We start from the raw sequence: 15018 nt of genomic DNA, 5'->3' as shown, positions 1-15018 counted from the left end.
TAGCCCTGGTTATCACTTGTCACCACAGCTGCTGAGCGTTCTGTTTTACCACTCTCTCAAGCAGAGTTCACGGTGATACTGGCCTGTCCAGTCCTGCAATTTACTGACAGATATCTTTTCATTTGGTTGCACACTTATTCTTGTCAATTGCTGAACGAGATGTCTAACAGAATTCCTGGCAGCAGAACAGAGATGTATTTAGGGCACAATAATCACAATTGTGACACTTCTACTAAGTATCGTAAAGAATGATAAAACACCCTACATCTCCAGAGTTATGAATAAATTTGTCAAATTTGTGGGAGTCTGGAACAAGCTATCCAGCAACATTTTTGAATCCTGGTTTCTTCCAAGAAACAGCTGGATGAGATGCTCAGATTAATTGGCTACTAGCAGATGAGCCTGCTGAACTGAATGACCTCCTCCTTGTTTGTAAACCTTCTAATGTTTTGAAATTTGAATGTAGAGAAAAGTGTGGATTGCATTTTTAAGGCAGGAATGTCATTAGAAAATAAGTAAATACTTAAGACGGAAGTCTTAGAGTAAGGTGTATTTGGAGTCGTTCAAGTTTCAAGTTTCAAGATCATCTACTGGTCCTCCTCACAGAACGGCCAACTACAAATTGCTGTAAAAATCAAACGCGAAAAGGAATCATTCATTAGAAGCAGGAAGCTCATGCTGTCCTGTCGTCTCCTGCAGGTCCTACGGCGAGCTGACCAACTGCACCTACCTGATCGCGCAGAAGATGAACTGCTTCTGGCCCAACCGGCTGGTGGACGAGTTCTTCATCGGCATCCACAGGCTCTACTTCAAGAACTGCTCCCTCTCCGGCCGGCTGCCCAGCGACCCTCCCAACAACATCCTGGGCCCCTTCATCGCCGTGCCCATCCTGGTCACGCTGCTCATGACCGCCCTGGTCGTGTGGCGGAGCAAGCGCAGCGAGGGCATCGTGTAGGCGCCCGCGGACACTCCGCCGCCCGGGGGTGGCTCTGTATATACTTTTTTTCTGTCCAATACACACTAAAAAAAAAAGAAGACTGTGGGTGACGCGAATGTACTGTCTCATGTTGCATCCTACACTGCACTCCTAAGGCAGTGCGGGGAGAGAGTAGGAGAGACCCCGAGAGGGGTGAACTGAGAGCCACATCCGTCTGGCCACCAGCAGGCTCGGAAACGGGTCTCGGACGCGGAGTCGGCCCTTTCCTTACCCGTCACTGAGGACGTTCTGTGGCACTCCGGTCTCTGCAGTGCATCACTGCAGCCTGACCCAGCGTGGGAAGAGGTAATGGCACAGAGCTGTCTGTCACTGCGAGGGCTGCTTGGCATAGGACTGCCCGGCGGTCACACAGCGAGGCTCACTCTCTAACCTCCACTGAACCCTCAGTTTTTTAAAAGACGGGACAGTTGTACTTTGTCAAAAGTGGCACTTTCTTTGAAACGTCCTAGGAAAACCAACCACCTTCGATTGACATAGAGTGAATTGCACCAGATACTTGGAAATATCTAATAATGATAACAAAAATGATGCTGAAGATAATAGCCTCGTGCAAACAGAAGGCATCAGTCTCTAAGATACGGGCTGCATATACTAATAATAACAACATCCTTTTTTATTATGGCATACTTGAAATTTAATTAAAAACACAACGAAAGCAAGCCAGTTAGTTTTATAATGCTGATCTTGTCTGTTAACAAGGTATGTCTGTGCAGATGTGTGTGTGTGTGAGATCATGGACGTGCCTGTCAGCTGGGGCATGTGTGCCCACCAGTGTATTCTTTCTACACAAGCAGCAGAACATTCAGATTCTTTCTTTGTTTCAAAGGTGCCAAGTACAAACTATGGCAACAATTCCAAGGGTAATTATAGAACAGGGCTCAGCAGTGCTGTTCCTGTTACTGGTTGTGATGTCACCCCTTGAGTGTAGAGGAGTTCACCCCAGTCTAGGGAGCAGCGCTGTGTCTGCTTGGAACACAAAAATGTCCATGATCAAAAACCTGTCAGGGGGAGAGCACAGATGACATTTTCATAATTGCAAAAGGGTTTTAACAGCATATCTGACTGTTCTGTACAGATAGCCATTCCCCTCTGCCCCCCCACAAGAAAATCTCATTTTTGAATGGTGGTGTTTATGTACAGAGCCCCAGTGATTTACATGGTGCATACTGTGCCATTCAGTCACACTGAACACTGTAATTCATTTGCTCATGCCAATAAAGCTCTTTGAATTGGAATGTGCAAGTGTGTTTATTCTGACAGAGACTGCTAACCCTATCCTTCGCTGATTGCCAGAGCCTAGACGCGTTTCTGTCCTGGTGTAGAGATGTGGAGTCTAGTGCCAAAAGGATGTCTCTCCAGTCAGGCTGGCTGTACAGTGTGGGACAGTAGATCCAGAGGTGAATTCAGTACTAAAGAATCACTTAAACAATTAAATTTCACTGGCTGAACAGTGGATTGGACAGTGACCTCTCCTTGTTGCAAGCCTTTGAAAATCCAGATGGAAACAGCACCACACCAGCATTAAGTGAAGGGAGGTTTCCTGGATATTTTGCAAAGAAGTTTAATTTTGCTAAACATGAGGTTTTACAAACAGGGATCAGAGTGAATGTTTCCAAAACTCTCCAGCCATGTTGTTAAAGCCGATTACCTGAGGTCCTTCAAGAAAAGATGATTAGAGTTCAAAATATTGAACTCTGGCATCACAAGAAGCCAATATAATGCTTTATTACAATGGACACTTACCCTAGCTCAGCATAAGACGTTAACGGTTTCCGTGTGCGTACACCATGTTGAGCTCGAGTCCCAAACTGGCCTGGAATGGACACAACCGCCTTTTGGAAACATTCACATCGCTGGATGTAAGGCAACCTTAAAAATGTATGTTTTAACCCTTAATGACACTAGAAGTGAAACTGTAATGGGCATGCTAGGCACTGGAACATTCTTGTAACCCTACAAGATGGCGCTTCTTCAGGATCCCAGTTGACTTCCCTACTATATGGAGTCAAATCCCTGCTGTGACACGCTGTGAAGTGTTTTAAAGAATCTTTTTTTGTCTTTTTGATTGTGTACCCAATTTAGACTCACTCATTGCTTCTTGACATCTTGGCACTCTCCCACCAGCAGGTCTTGTACTGCACGGGGAGGGAGAGAGAGAGAGGAAAGAGAGATTCTTGGATAGCCTTGCCCACTCATTGAGTCACTCATCTACTGAGAGACTGCAAGCTCCACAGTGCCATATAGAAGCGCTTGCGTAGGTAGAACTCACAAGGTAAAAGAAAATGATCTTTATTATTAAAAACGCCTACACATTTCAGCAACAATTTGCCATCGTCAGCATGCAGACGGATGCAGGCAATGTCGGCTCAAATGGTTTTTAATGTAATGAGCGTTTGTTTTTTTTGGGGGCTGCACTAGAAAAAGCTGAAGAGCTCCCTTATTCAGAGGCACAAGGTCCTCTGCTTCAAAAACAATAATAATGACTTGTGATTTCCAATAGAACTGGCTAGAGATCAGAAGGTTAATCAAATCATCAAGATCTTTTCTCTGCAGGAAGAACAGCTAATGTGAAGGGGGAACTGGTAGCTGAAAGTACAATAGCAGGTCAGCTAATGAGAAAAGCAATAAACCAATAAGAAAGAGAGCTTTGTTGTTGTTTTTTCTTTGTCTATATTTAAATGAGAAGAAAAGCTCTTTCCATCCTTTTAATTATTCCTCCTACTGTCTGCAAATCATTTTGAAACTTAAATACATACCTGGAACTTTTATTAATCTCACTGGAATTGTGCTTTGATGCTTGACTCTCTCGAGCTTCTGTAACAACCGAGGCTTGTAAAAGTCAATTTTATCGCTAATTAGCATCCCGAAGCCCCTTTGCTTTGCTCAGCGTTCAGCAGGCGCACATGCCTCATATTTACATAGTCCATTAGGAAGAAATGTAGAAAGTCCAGAGGGCCACTCGCACCTCATCTGGTCCGTCTCCTGTTAGTCATGTGAAGGTGTGTGCCATCCATAAAACAGTAACTTGATTCTCGCCGGTGACCTCCAACAAATAGAAAAAGCGATCTGCAGCTCATTGAAAGCTATTTGAAAATTTTTAACAGGTCACACGAATGTGAATGGACTTTAAAAGGAGCAGTGTGATGCCATTATCAACCAAAGATAAATACAGGTGAGCGCCAGGGCCAGTCTTTACCAATCCTTTAATTTCCTGTGCGTGTCTCCCTGGAGAGAGGGCCCAGATATCTGAGGAGCCCCATGAAGTATCGGTGAGGACCTTGATCGACACAGCTTTTTCCCACCTTATTAGTTTTGAAAGGTTAGGGCTGCTACTCCCACACAGCACACTGATTGCCTTTGCTTTAATACCCACTTAGGCAGGCTCTCCAATACGCTGGTGCTTCACTTTTAAATCAGAAGATTCAAGGCCTTAAAGCTCTGAGCTCTTCAATCTGAATGTGTTCACTTACGGCGCATTAACCAGACCCAGGAGGAGTGGCACAGACTTAGAGAGGCAGGCAGGGTCCATCTCTGAGGTACTACGAGACTTTTTAGCCTCCGCTTCCTGATCCATTAAGCTGTTGCTTTTTCATTATCAATGTTTCTCAAGAGCCAAGAACACCGAGTACCCTGGCCAACCGGAGACACAGACAATTACCAAAGCAGAGACACATTGATACAGTAAGTCCTTAAAAGCAGCACTGAGCACGCTGCACTTCGGGCGACCTGTAGATGACTGAACTGATAGCCCAGCCCATTCGGACACATTTTCTAAAACTGGATGGTTTCTCTTTACCTCCGATTAGTCATTCCCCTTGATAATGAATATAAACTGCTTGGACCATCACCACGAGACGTCCAAGCAGAACAGGAAAACCCTGGAAAAAAGACTCCAGTCCCTGTTTTCCATACATTCAAAGAAGCATTTAAGGGACACTGAAAGGAGAGCTTGAAGTGAGGCCATACAGATTAATAAACTCAAACACATGTACACAGTTCTGGATCACAGTATGTATGTAGTTTCCACTGTTGCATTTTAAAACAATGGAGAAAACCTCTAATATTATCTCTGACTATCATGGTCATGGCTAGACTGGAACATTTCAGCCAGGACCAGTAACCTCTCGCTCTTGAGCAAAAACCAACACAAGTGTGTAGTTATTAAACACCCCAGGGTGAAGGTGGGCCTCTGTGTGTAGCCCAGGTGATGAAAGGAACTGGGAATGAAGTTTAGCTAATGACGTTTTTGGTAGCATTCGTCAACTTTATTGCCAAACCAGCCCTTCAGGTCATTAGGATTGTTTTGTGTTGGACTTACTAAAACAACAGAGATACCAACAACAAGATACAAGAAAAACGAAAGCATAAATACCATACACATATCATATACAAAATAGTATGCAATGCTACATTATAATGAAGATAATAATCAACTAGTTTTAGTGCAAAATACTACCTCATCTGCCTGGAATATCATGATATCCTTATGCAAAGTTACATATATACTTTTATATCAGTGCTTTGTTAAAGACTGAATAGCCTTAGGATAGGTGCTCTTCCATAACCTTCCTGTTCTAGATTTGATACATCTTAACCAAGGCAAGAAGCTGTAAAAGCTGGATGGGAGTGGTCACTGATAATCTTCAGAGACTGCCGATTTAACCCAATGAGACCTCAGTAAATTGCCACCTGGAATGATGTCCCCCCAAACATTTTGTAATATCTCTGGAGATTTATACAGTAGAAGCCTGGTTTATGGCTAAAATTAAAGCTAACATATCTGGAAGCAACGGATGGTAAGTCCCAGTAAGTTATTTCGGAAGATGTGTGGACCATGCTATCCAGCTGTTGCGAGAGGCTGGATTACAAAACCAGACCACAACAGAATAAATTAAAATGCTTTCAGTTGTTGACCTGTAAAAATGGACCACAGGTAATGGACCATATAACAATGAGACACACCAAACCTTCTGAGCTGCCCGAGTCTCCGCAGGGCTCTTTTCACTATCTGAAGTACATTATTCTCCCATTTGAAGGAGATTTTCATACCACAAAAATGAAAGGTATTTTCCGTCTTCACTGTCAATCACAAGAGGTTGCACAGTAATTCATTCCTGTCACATCTTAAACCAAATATGACCTCGTTGGTAATTTCCCTGTGTTCATGATAACACTTGCAGGTTTCTGCATTTTCTTCTTCCTTTGTCTGCCTGTTCCAACAGGATCTCCTGGGCACACTGCTCTCCTGAGAGCTGTCTCGACAGGCTCAGAGCATGGAGTCAGAAGATGCCAGTGAAAGCCAGGAGAAAACATTATCCATGAGATCAAGGCTCAGCCACCCATTCCTCCCCGGAACTTTCCATCAAGTGCTGACTGGGGCTTCAGAGACCATTTCAAGACAGAACAGTAAATCTCACGCAGTAAAACGACATTATCAGAACAATATCTTTTGTCATTGTCATTAAAAACATTTAGTGTAGATTATGATAATTTCCCAAGGAGAAACATAGCTTGGTAGGAGTCTGGGAAAGTTTATACAAGCCCAGATAAGAACATTAAGTACAGTGTAGAATAATAGAAGATACCACATACTGCATACTTCAATGAGAGTCCCTAAAACATAACATACACTGTATATGGTATTGGTTCCAATACTCTTGTTGCATTTTAAATGTCAATCAGTGGTTTTAAAGTTTACATAACTGCAAGCAAAGAAAAGTAAAAAATCCAGCACAAGCACAAGCTTCAATACTGCATAAGGCACTGAATGATCTAGCTTTAGGCTATCTTAAGAACTAATTGCATTAGTATAGTCCAGCACTTAATTTGAGGCTTGCCGATTCTTATCTCCTCACACTGATGAAGACCAGGCTCCTCACTCTGAGTCACAGAGCCTCCTCACTCTGAGTCACAGAGCCTCCTCACACTGATGAAGACCAGGCTCCTCACACTGGGAGACAGAGCCTCCTCACTCTGATGAAGACCAGCCTCCTCACTCTGATGAAGACCAGGCTTCTCATACTGGGAGACAGAGCCTCCTCACTCTGATGAGGACCAGGCTCCTCACACTGGGAGACAGAGCCTCCTCACTCTGATGAGGACCAGGCTCCACACACTGGGAGACAGAGCCTCCTCACTCTGATGAGGACCAGGCTCCTCATACTGGGAGACAGAGCCTTCTCACTCTGATGAGGACCAGGCTCCTCACACTGGGAGACAGAGCCTCCTCACTCTGATGAAGACCAGGCTCCTCACACTGGGAGACAGAGCCTCCTCACTCTGATGAGGACCAGGCTCCTCACACTGGGAGACAGAGCCTTCTCACTCTGATGAGGACCAGGCTCCTCACACTGGGAGACAGAGCCTCCTCACTCTGATGAAGACCAGGCTCCTCACACTGGGAGACAGAGCCTCCTCACTCTGATGAGGACCAGGCTCCTCATACTGGGAGACAGAGCCTTCTCACTCTGATGAGGACCAGGCTCCTCACACTGGGAGACAGAGCCTCCTCACTCTGATGAAGACCAGGCTCCTCACACTGGGAGACAGAGCCCCCTCACTCTGATGAGGACTAGGCTCCTCACACTGGGAGACAGAGCCCCCTCACTCTGATGAGGACTAGGGTCCTCATACTGGGAGACAGAGCCTCCTCACTCTGATGAAGACCAGGCTCCTCACACTGGGAGACAGAGCCTCCTCACTCTGATGAAGACCAGGCTCCTCACACTGGGAGACAGTGCCTTCTCGTGTGCAGTACAATATCTGTGGAATTTCCTAACTCAGTCCTGACAGTCAGTCCCGGGGTCGGCCATGAACACAGCGCGACAGTCAGTCCCGGGGTCGGCCCTGAACACTGCCCGACAGGCAGGTGCTGGTTCTCAGCTCACTAGCTACCCGAGACACAGTCAGACTCAAGCTTGGCAAACTTGTGACTCATTCTTTTACAACACACAGCCACTTCCTGGAAATCCTTTCCCTGCCTCATACTTGCAAGCCTGTTATTACACTGCTCGGGCTGATTTCCTTATGCAACTCTCTCTTCCCCTTTAATAAACTGCATTTCCCTCTCTGATTCAGCTTTGCTGCTCTCTCGTGCCATGTTACACTTGCTAAAGCAAACAAATCCAATTCCTTTCTCAAACGAAACAAAAACAAAAGGTTTCTGGATCTGAGCTTGAGCATCCAGCTGTGCATATTAAAGTCAGGTACCTGACAGCTCTGCAGGACTTCCATATCCAATCAAAATATGAAATATGATATATAAACAAGGTCTAATTCTATTCATTCTTAAAATAATTAATATGGAACAATGCACTGGAAAGCAGATGCTGAGGAATGTATTATATTGGGCATATTCCATGTAGCTAAGATTCGGGCTTGAGTCTTGAAAACTTGGTTTTCCAGTGGAAGACTTCTATAATGTGATGTGGCATTCCATATGGCTCTGCTTAAAATCTGCTTATAAGTGCAAGTTCCCATAATAGAGGGAAAACAGTGCTTGATTTCAGTAAAAAAAACAATTTGATCCCAGTAAAGGAAAAGAAATTCATCTTAAATTTCATCTGAAAGCACACCAAAGGGGGCATGGGGTCGAAACAGATAGTTAAAAAAACACTGAAAGCAATTACAAAGACAAAACTTCCTATGCATTATCAGCCAGTGCCAATAGCTACATGAGTGCGGGTTCTTTCCTCTCACGCCAGAGCGCGTTATTGGTGTAACCAGAGATCGGAGGCTCAAAGGCTGCTGTGCAATGGCCTGGTACCCTCGTTAGCTCAGAGCAATCACAGACCAGCAGAGAAAACCACCTGAAGCCCCTTCCTTCCCTAGCTTTTTTTCCCACATTGGTCCATACAGCGGTTTTTCACACAGGTGTTCTTCTGTGTGTGATGGGTACATCTGTGCTCTGCTGCTGCTGGGATTCGAAATACCATTGCTCATGGGCTCAGAGAAGGCAATTCCACTTTCTAGACCAGATTTCCCTATCCCTGATCCTGACAGAACGCTGTCTGATAGTTTGCATTCCAGTTCGACCATCTCCAGTGCTAATTCATGACTGACTTGATCTGCACCCTTTTACTTGTATTTAACTTGTTTCTTCTGTCAGTCCTGAGTGTCAGAAATACCGTACTTCAAAATACAGCTTTTCCTGGACAAACAGCCTTTATTAGCTGAAGAATAGACACAGGTGAAACGCTAGATGAGCCACGCCCACAGTGGACATGACACTGTGCCAAACGCGCCCACACACACCACAGTGCACATGTTCTCTTCTTAGAAGGTCTGGTTAGTTACATTTCAGCAACACCTGAATGAGGGCACTTCTGAAACTTGTACAGGGTTGCAACCAATTACAAATCTCATTTGACCTCTTAAGAGCTGAAAGCAAATTCATTAATGGCTCTCAGATGGAAAACCGAAATCAATTGGCCTGTGAATAAGAGGTTGGATCAGAGCTGGGAAGTACTATCCAAGACAGCAGTGGAGTCCAGACACAGCAAAAGACCAGGTCTTCTGCCACTGAGAATATGTTCTCGGTTCAAAGGGAATTGATGTCACCTTGTGCAACAGGCTCAACGCCACTACAACAGGGAACAGTAACCAGACAGCACACTAGTAAAAGAGCTTCGTGGACATGACTTTCAGTGTGGCTAATAATTCTTAAGCTATTTTAAATGTCAAGCTTTGATATATTTAAAAATCACGTGGCAGCAAGCCCTGCTGGACCTGAACGTCAGCCCCCACCTTAGCTCTTCCCCAGCCCCCTCTACCTTAGCATGTGTACCGATCTCGCTTCACGAGACAGCCGTGCCGCATATTCTCTCCCTGAAGTGCTACAGAGAAGGAATCCAGCCTAACCTGCAGGAGTGAGTCTGAATTCACTCCCTGGACCGTAACGTTTCTCACTCAGTTCCCTTGTGTTCTGCTTCTCAACACCACATCTCCACAAACTGCTCCAGAATGCACCCTGGCCCTGTCATGACCTCTCCCAGGGTCCAATACCCCAGGCACCATTCATGCCCCCTAGTTTCTATGCGCTGTTGTAGCTTATTAAGAGTTCATGGTTCCACAGGCCTGCTCCCTTCCCCAGCTTTCACATACTGTACATGAACATCACCACGTCTGGTCTCCTCTCTCACTGAGTTAATGAAAGAGAAGGGGCAGGCATTAGTTCCATCATTTACAAGTCTCCATTATCCACATTTCCTTGTAGAAGTATGAAAATTAATTCACTGAAGTGCTATTCCCTACTGAATTCCTGGCGAAATGGAATAAACTTCAACCTGCAATCAACTGTAATTGCATTATGGGGTGAGAAGTGGGGCTACAGTGCATTATTCTGAAGCAAGAGCTCTATTCTTGCAGGGTGTTTCAGAAATGTGGCACTATGTTTTATGGATGAAAACTGTTCAGAGGCAGACTTCTGGAGAAGGCAGTAAGGATCACCTGCCTTGTCTCTGTCATAAAGAATGAAGGCAGTGAGGGAGGACAAAACATCACCCATCCAGTCGCAAGCCTAATGCAATATCAGGGTAGTAATAATAATAATTATTATTATTATTTTTATTATTATTCCTTACACATATATAGCACTTTTCTGGACACTCCACTCAAAGCGCTTTACAGGTAATGGGGATCCCCTCCAACACCAGCAGTGTGCAGCCGGAGTGCACCAGTACTCTCCCCACACACCAGCGCTCAGTGGGGAGGAGAGCAGAGTGATGAAGGGGGATTCATCACTCTGCTCTGATGGGGATTATTAGTAGGCCAATGGGAAATCTGGCCAGGATGCCGGGGTAACACCCCTACTCTTTCAAGAAACACCCCGGGATTTTTAATGACCGCAGAGAGTCAGGACCTCAGTTTTACATCTCATCCGAAGGACGGCGCCTTTTTACTGTATAGTGCCTCCATTACCATACCATACATCTGCAGCTGAGCTGTTTGCCGACTTGAATCCTTCACTGAGCGAACAGATGGCATGGTTGGAAGTTTGTTTTTTCCACCCCCGAGGTTGAGAAGGAAACACACTGGATGGGATGCCAGCCCACCGCAGGGCAGGCAGACACAAACACAGACGCGTGGCACACACTCACAAAAGGGCCCGTTTTCCCAGAAGTCAATTAACATACCAGTATGTCTTTGCACAGCGGGAGGAAGCTGGAGGAAACACAGTCTAACACAAGGAGAACGTAAAAACTCCACACAGACAGCGCCTCAGGCCAGGAACTGCACCCCAGCATTGAGATTCAAGCCACTGCGGCACCATGCAGCCCCCCCATAGGAATAATACTTTCTTGATATCTGGCGGAAGCAGGGTGGACTGTGCGTACCTTGAGAGAAACATGTGGCACCAGAAGGGCTGCTTACTCCCAGAATTCCTCTGATGGGCCACAGCTCCACGTTCTGTCCTCCCACAGCTCCCACACTCATTCTGGGGCAGTGTGCTTGATCCAATCTGTCTTTGCTTTTATAACCCTTGCCAGACTAGCTGTAGTAAGTCCTCAAGGTCATCAAAACTGCAAGATTCACGAAACAAAGGTGTGTGTTTACTCACCAATGGGCTCAACATTTCTTGTCTGCTACCAAGTTCAAAACCCCTTATCAGATGCACCTGATTTTTAAACATCTGCATTGTCTTTCCCTGTGTTTAATACCTTAACTGGTCTTCTTTTCTTTCAAAATGTAAGATGTGTGCTCATTGTATACACTATGTAAACACAGATAATAAAAAATACTTTACGATCAGTGCATGGTAAATTCCTGAGTTTGCTGACAGAAAATAGAAGTCATTCTTGTCTGGAAAAGTGATTTAGGTCTATAGGATGAGAACACAAATGTAACACTACAAACCAAAATTAGAATATTTTCCAAAAACTGCCCAATGAAACCACAAGGGCTCCTCTGGCAGTATGTTCTAAGAAAAACAGACCCCAGGAGAGATGTTTCGAACTGACGTATATTTTATCTCCAGTGTTGCGAGGTACAGAACATTCTTAGCTCCTGAAAAAATTGGAAGTCTGTAAAAATACTGCTGTTTCTAAGGACAAAACCCACGAGAACATAAACCATTTTGTTTAAAGGCTTTCTGTCTTATTACGCTCCTGGCTAGTATTTGTTGTCAAAACTACTTAAACGTTAAGAAATTCCTTCGCTGTATCCTGCAGCATGTCACAACCTTTGCTTGTGAGAAACCGATTTCCTGGCCAGCTGACTTCTCTTCCTATTAACTGTAAACCTGGCATGTCGTCACTCACTCACAGAGCACAGAGCTGCTGGTACAATCTGGATGGAAAGAGTTACATTTTTCTTTCCTTTCTTGATTACTCTGTCCGCCAAAATGTCATGGTGTGCCTGAAGTTCAGAACAAGGGGACTTCATTATTCACAAGAAACAGGATACAGGTGCCGAAATCTTACACATCTCCGATATTGCTATTTATTGCTATGATGTGTGTGTGTGTGTGTTTTATCGGTTTTATCAGAACTGTCACCAGTAGAAGAACTTCCGTCCAATCCAATATATTTCTGGAACAACATTCCTGTGCAAGGCGATCCATGAGAGAATTTCCCTTGGCATAGCAACTGTAATAGTCTTTTTAGGTCACTATAAATAAGTGACCTTGACACAGGACACTCACTACAGGCCTCACTGATGGCCCCAGATTATAGCCTTAGACTGGCCCTCCGGCACAACAGCATCACAGTAACTAATGGGCAGTTAATGACCTCCAGCCTAGTCAGCGGAGTGAGAGTAACGCACTTATAAATGAGTACTGCAATCTGAAGCACATTGTGGGAGACCACTTTAGCATCATGGAGTGCGTGGGTGGGAGGGTGGTTTTGAAAGCAAATCCATACCCCAGGAGCTGAAATTACATTCCTGTTCAGGTCGAAAAATTAATTCCATCTTCCTGTGATGTAACGTCAATCGATTGCATTCTGCACATCTGTTCCAAAGCAGAGACGCCATGCCTCTCTCCCACAGAGAGAGGCTCAGTTTCATCTAGTAGCTCCTTAGACTGGACCTGCCCGAGCTGGATGCCCGGTTTCCTAAAGTGCTCACAACGTGCTAGTCTTCGCGGTGGATTCAATCTCAGCCATCCATTCTAATGGCTCTATCCAATACAGGGTCGCGGGGGAGCCTATCCCAGCAAGCACCAGGCGCAAGGCGGGGTGTACCCGGGACAGGATGCCAGTCCGTCAGAGGGCACACATGCACACTCACTCACATCAGGGCCAAATTTTCCCAGAAGCCAAAAAACCTACTAGTATGTCTTTGGACTGCAGGAGGAAACCGGAGCACCCAGAGGAAACCCATGTCAACATGGGGAGAGCTTCCAAACTCCACGCCAACAGCACCTCAGGATCAGAATTTAACCGAGGGCCCCAGGGCTGAGATCCAGCAATTCTACCCAGTGCACAACCATACAGCCCGGACTCAGCACAAAAACTGTCAAAATCAACTATCTGAACAGGAGATGTCCTTCTGACCTCGTATCTTAAATAATATTTCTGAAAGGACAGGCTCGTCTCATGGTTTCTCGTCTAACGTTAACAGACGCCATGCTGCAATGTGCACAGGAGTGTGATTGATGTCGAGGTCCGATCGGCTGTTCTGTCTGTGAATCAGTTATAACTAAGAACACCGATGACTACAGCTGGCTTGACTGAAACAGCTTTTCCCTAACTTATCGTACAAGTAATCAGTACCACTTTGTTACTGGGTGTGCCCTCTCATCTGTCCAGCTCAAAATAAACTCAGGAATGGAACACAAGGAGGAAAAGGTAACTTGAAGAAGAACTGATTAACACAGAGAAGACAATCTGGCACCAGCTGCACACAGCTCAAAGTACTTCCATTTGAGTACAGACTGTGCATCTTCAACATCTGTACTGCAACAACACGGAAAGTCATCCATTCAGCAGCTGTTCAGGTTCAGGGACAACCTCACTGTGTCCATCTTGCTCACTTGGTGGTTTAGTAGAAGTGCAGCTAAAATGTCCATCCATCCACTCCCTTCAGGAGTCCGGAGTTTGATTTGGCAGGGAAGCTTGTTCTAGATCCCCGCAGCTCTGTTTTGTTCTAAAGAGATCCAGCTGCTAATTCCCTGAAAAGTGGGACAAAAATCTCTTAATTTACAACTTCAGATTTGTACAGCAGCCTAAGTACATGTGGTAGCTTACCTGAGTTTACAAGTGTGGTAAAAGTGAAAGAGAGAATATGGGGACTACGAAAATGTGAAGACTGCGAATATGTGAAGACCTGCGCTGCATGGATTCACCAATTCAAACCGAACCTTTAGAGGTAAATCAAAAGTGCACCAATGTTAGGTTTGTAACATTCTGCATTCAGCTGCAACAAAATGATCAAGTTATCACCGCCTCAGACCAACGACCTGCTCCACCTGAAATCGCTGGCGAATCGGACTGGATTGTGGATGCAAAATTCAAGAAACCATCAAGGGAAAATATACCCTCCTTGGCCTCTAAAGGCAACCAGAGACAATTTACCGGAGCAAAACCTATTTTTTTTATCTAAAATAGAGAAACAAACAAAAAATATCAATAAACAGTAAACACTAGCTACTTCCTACCTGCAGGCTACAATTCTGCTTCCCACTAGAAATGAGATCCAAAGAGAAAAAAATGAGGTATCAGATATTGAAGAAAAATGGGTTATACTACTCCTTACATATATTCGCAGTTCTTATTCAATGCCAATACATACCTTACCATATGCAGGTATGTATGCACATCCTTGTGCTCCAGCACTGAACTGGGGCTGGAACATCTGTGAGGTCTTGGGGGCTAAAGAGAAGAATGTTTCAAGGAACTAATTTTAGGATGCACGGTGGGGACCCGTTGAACAAAACTGGAAATTAAACTGAGTGCCAAAGATGCATTTTTTGATTACATTCAAGTGCTAGGGGAAAACAAAGCGGCACAATTTGCTTTTACGAGGTGGTTGCACAATAGGAACGGATAGGAAAGGCCAAAAAAATGACAAGCATGCGGAGG

The 15018-nt window shown here is 44.9% G+C and overlaps 1 protein-coding gene across 2 annotated transcripts in view; it reads left to right on the top strand.

Annotated features, from left to right (window-relative positions):
* ramp1 (receptor activity modifying protein 1) overlaps nt 1-2232 on the top strand; it is a 39963-nt gene extending 37731 nt beyond the window's left edge. For both annotated transcript variants that reach the window (XM_015358571.2, XM_015358572.2), the window contains one exon: nt 700-2232. In XM_015358571.2, coding sequence (XP_015214057.1) covers nt 700-955 — 256 coding nt within the window. In that variant the 3' untranslated portion in view covers nt 956-2232. The remainder of the gene's footprint in view (nt 1-699) is intronic.
* Nucleotides 2233-15018: the final 12786 nt, after the last annotated feature.

The sequence above is a fragment of the Lepisosteus oculatus genome, chromosome 12, assembly GCF_040954835.1.
Source record: "Lepisosteus oculatus isolate fLepOcu1 chromosome 12, fLepOcu1.hap2, whole genome shotgun sequence".
NCBI lineage: Eukaryota > Metazoa > Chordata > Actinopteri > Semionotiformes > Lepisosteidae > Lepisosteus > Lepisosteus oculatus.
The sequence above is the reverse complement of the archived record's forward strand: the minus strand, read 5'-3'. Positions and strand labels throughout refer to the sequence as shown.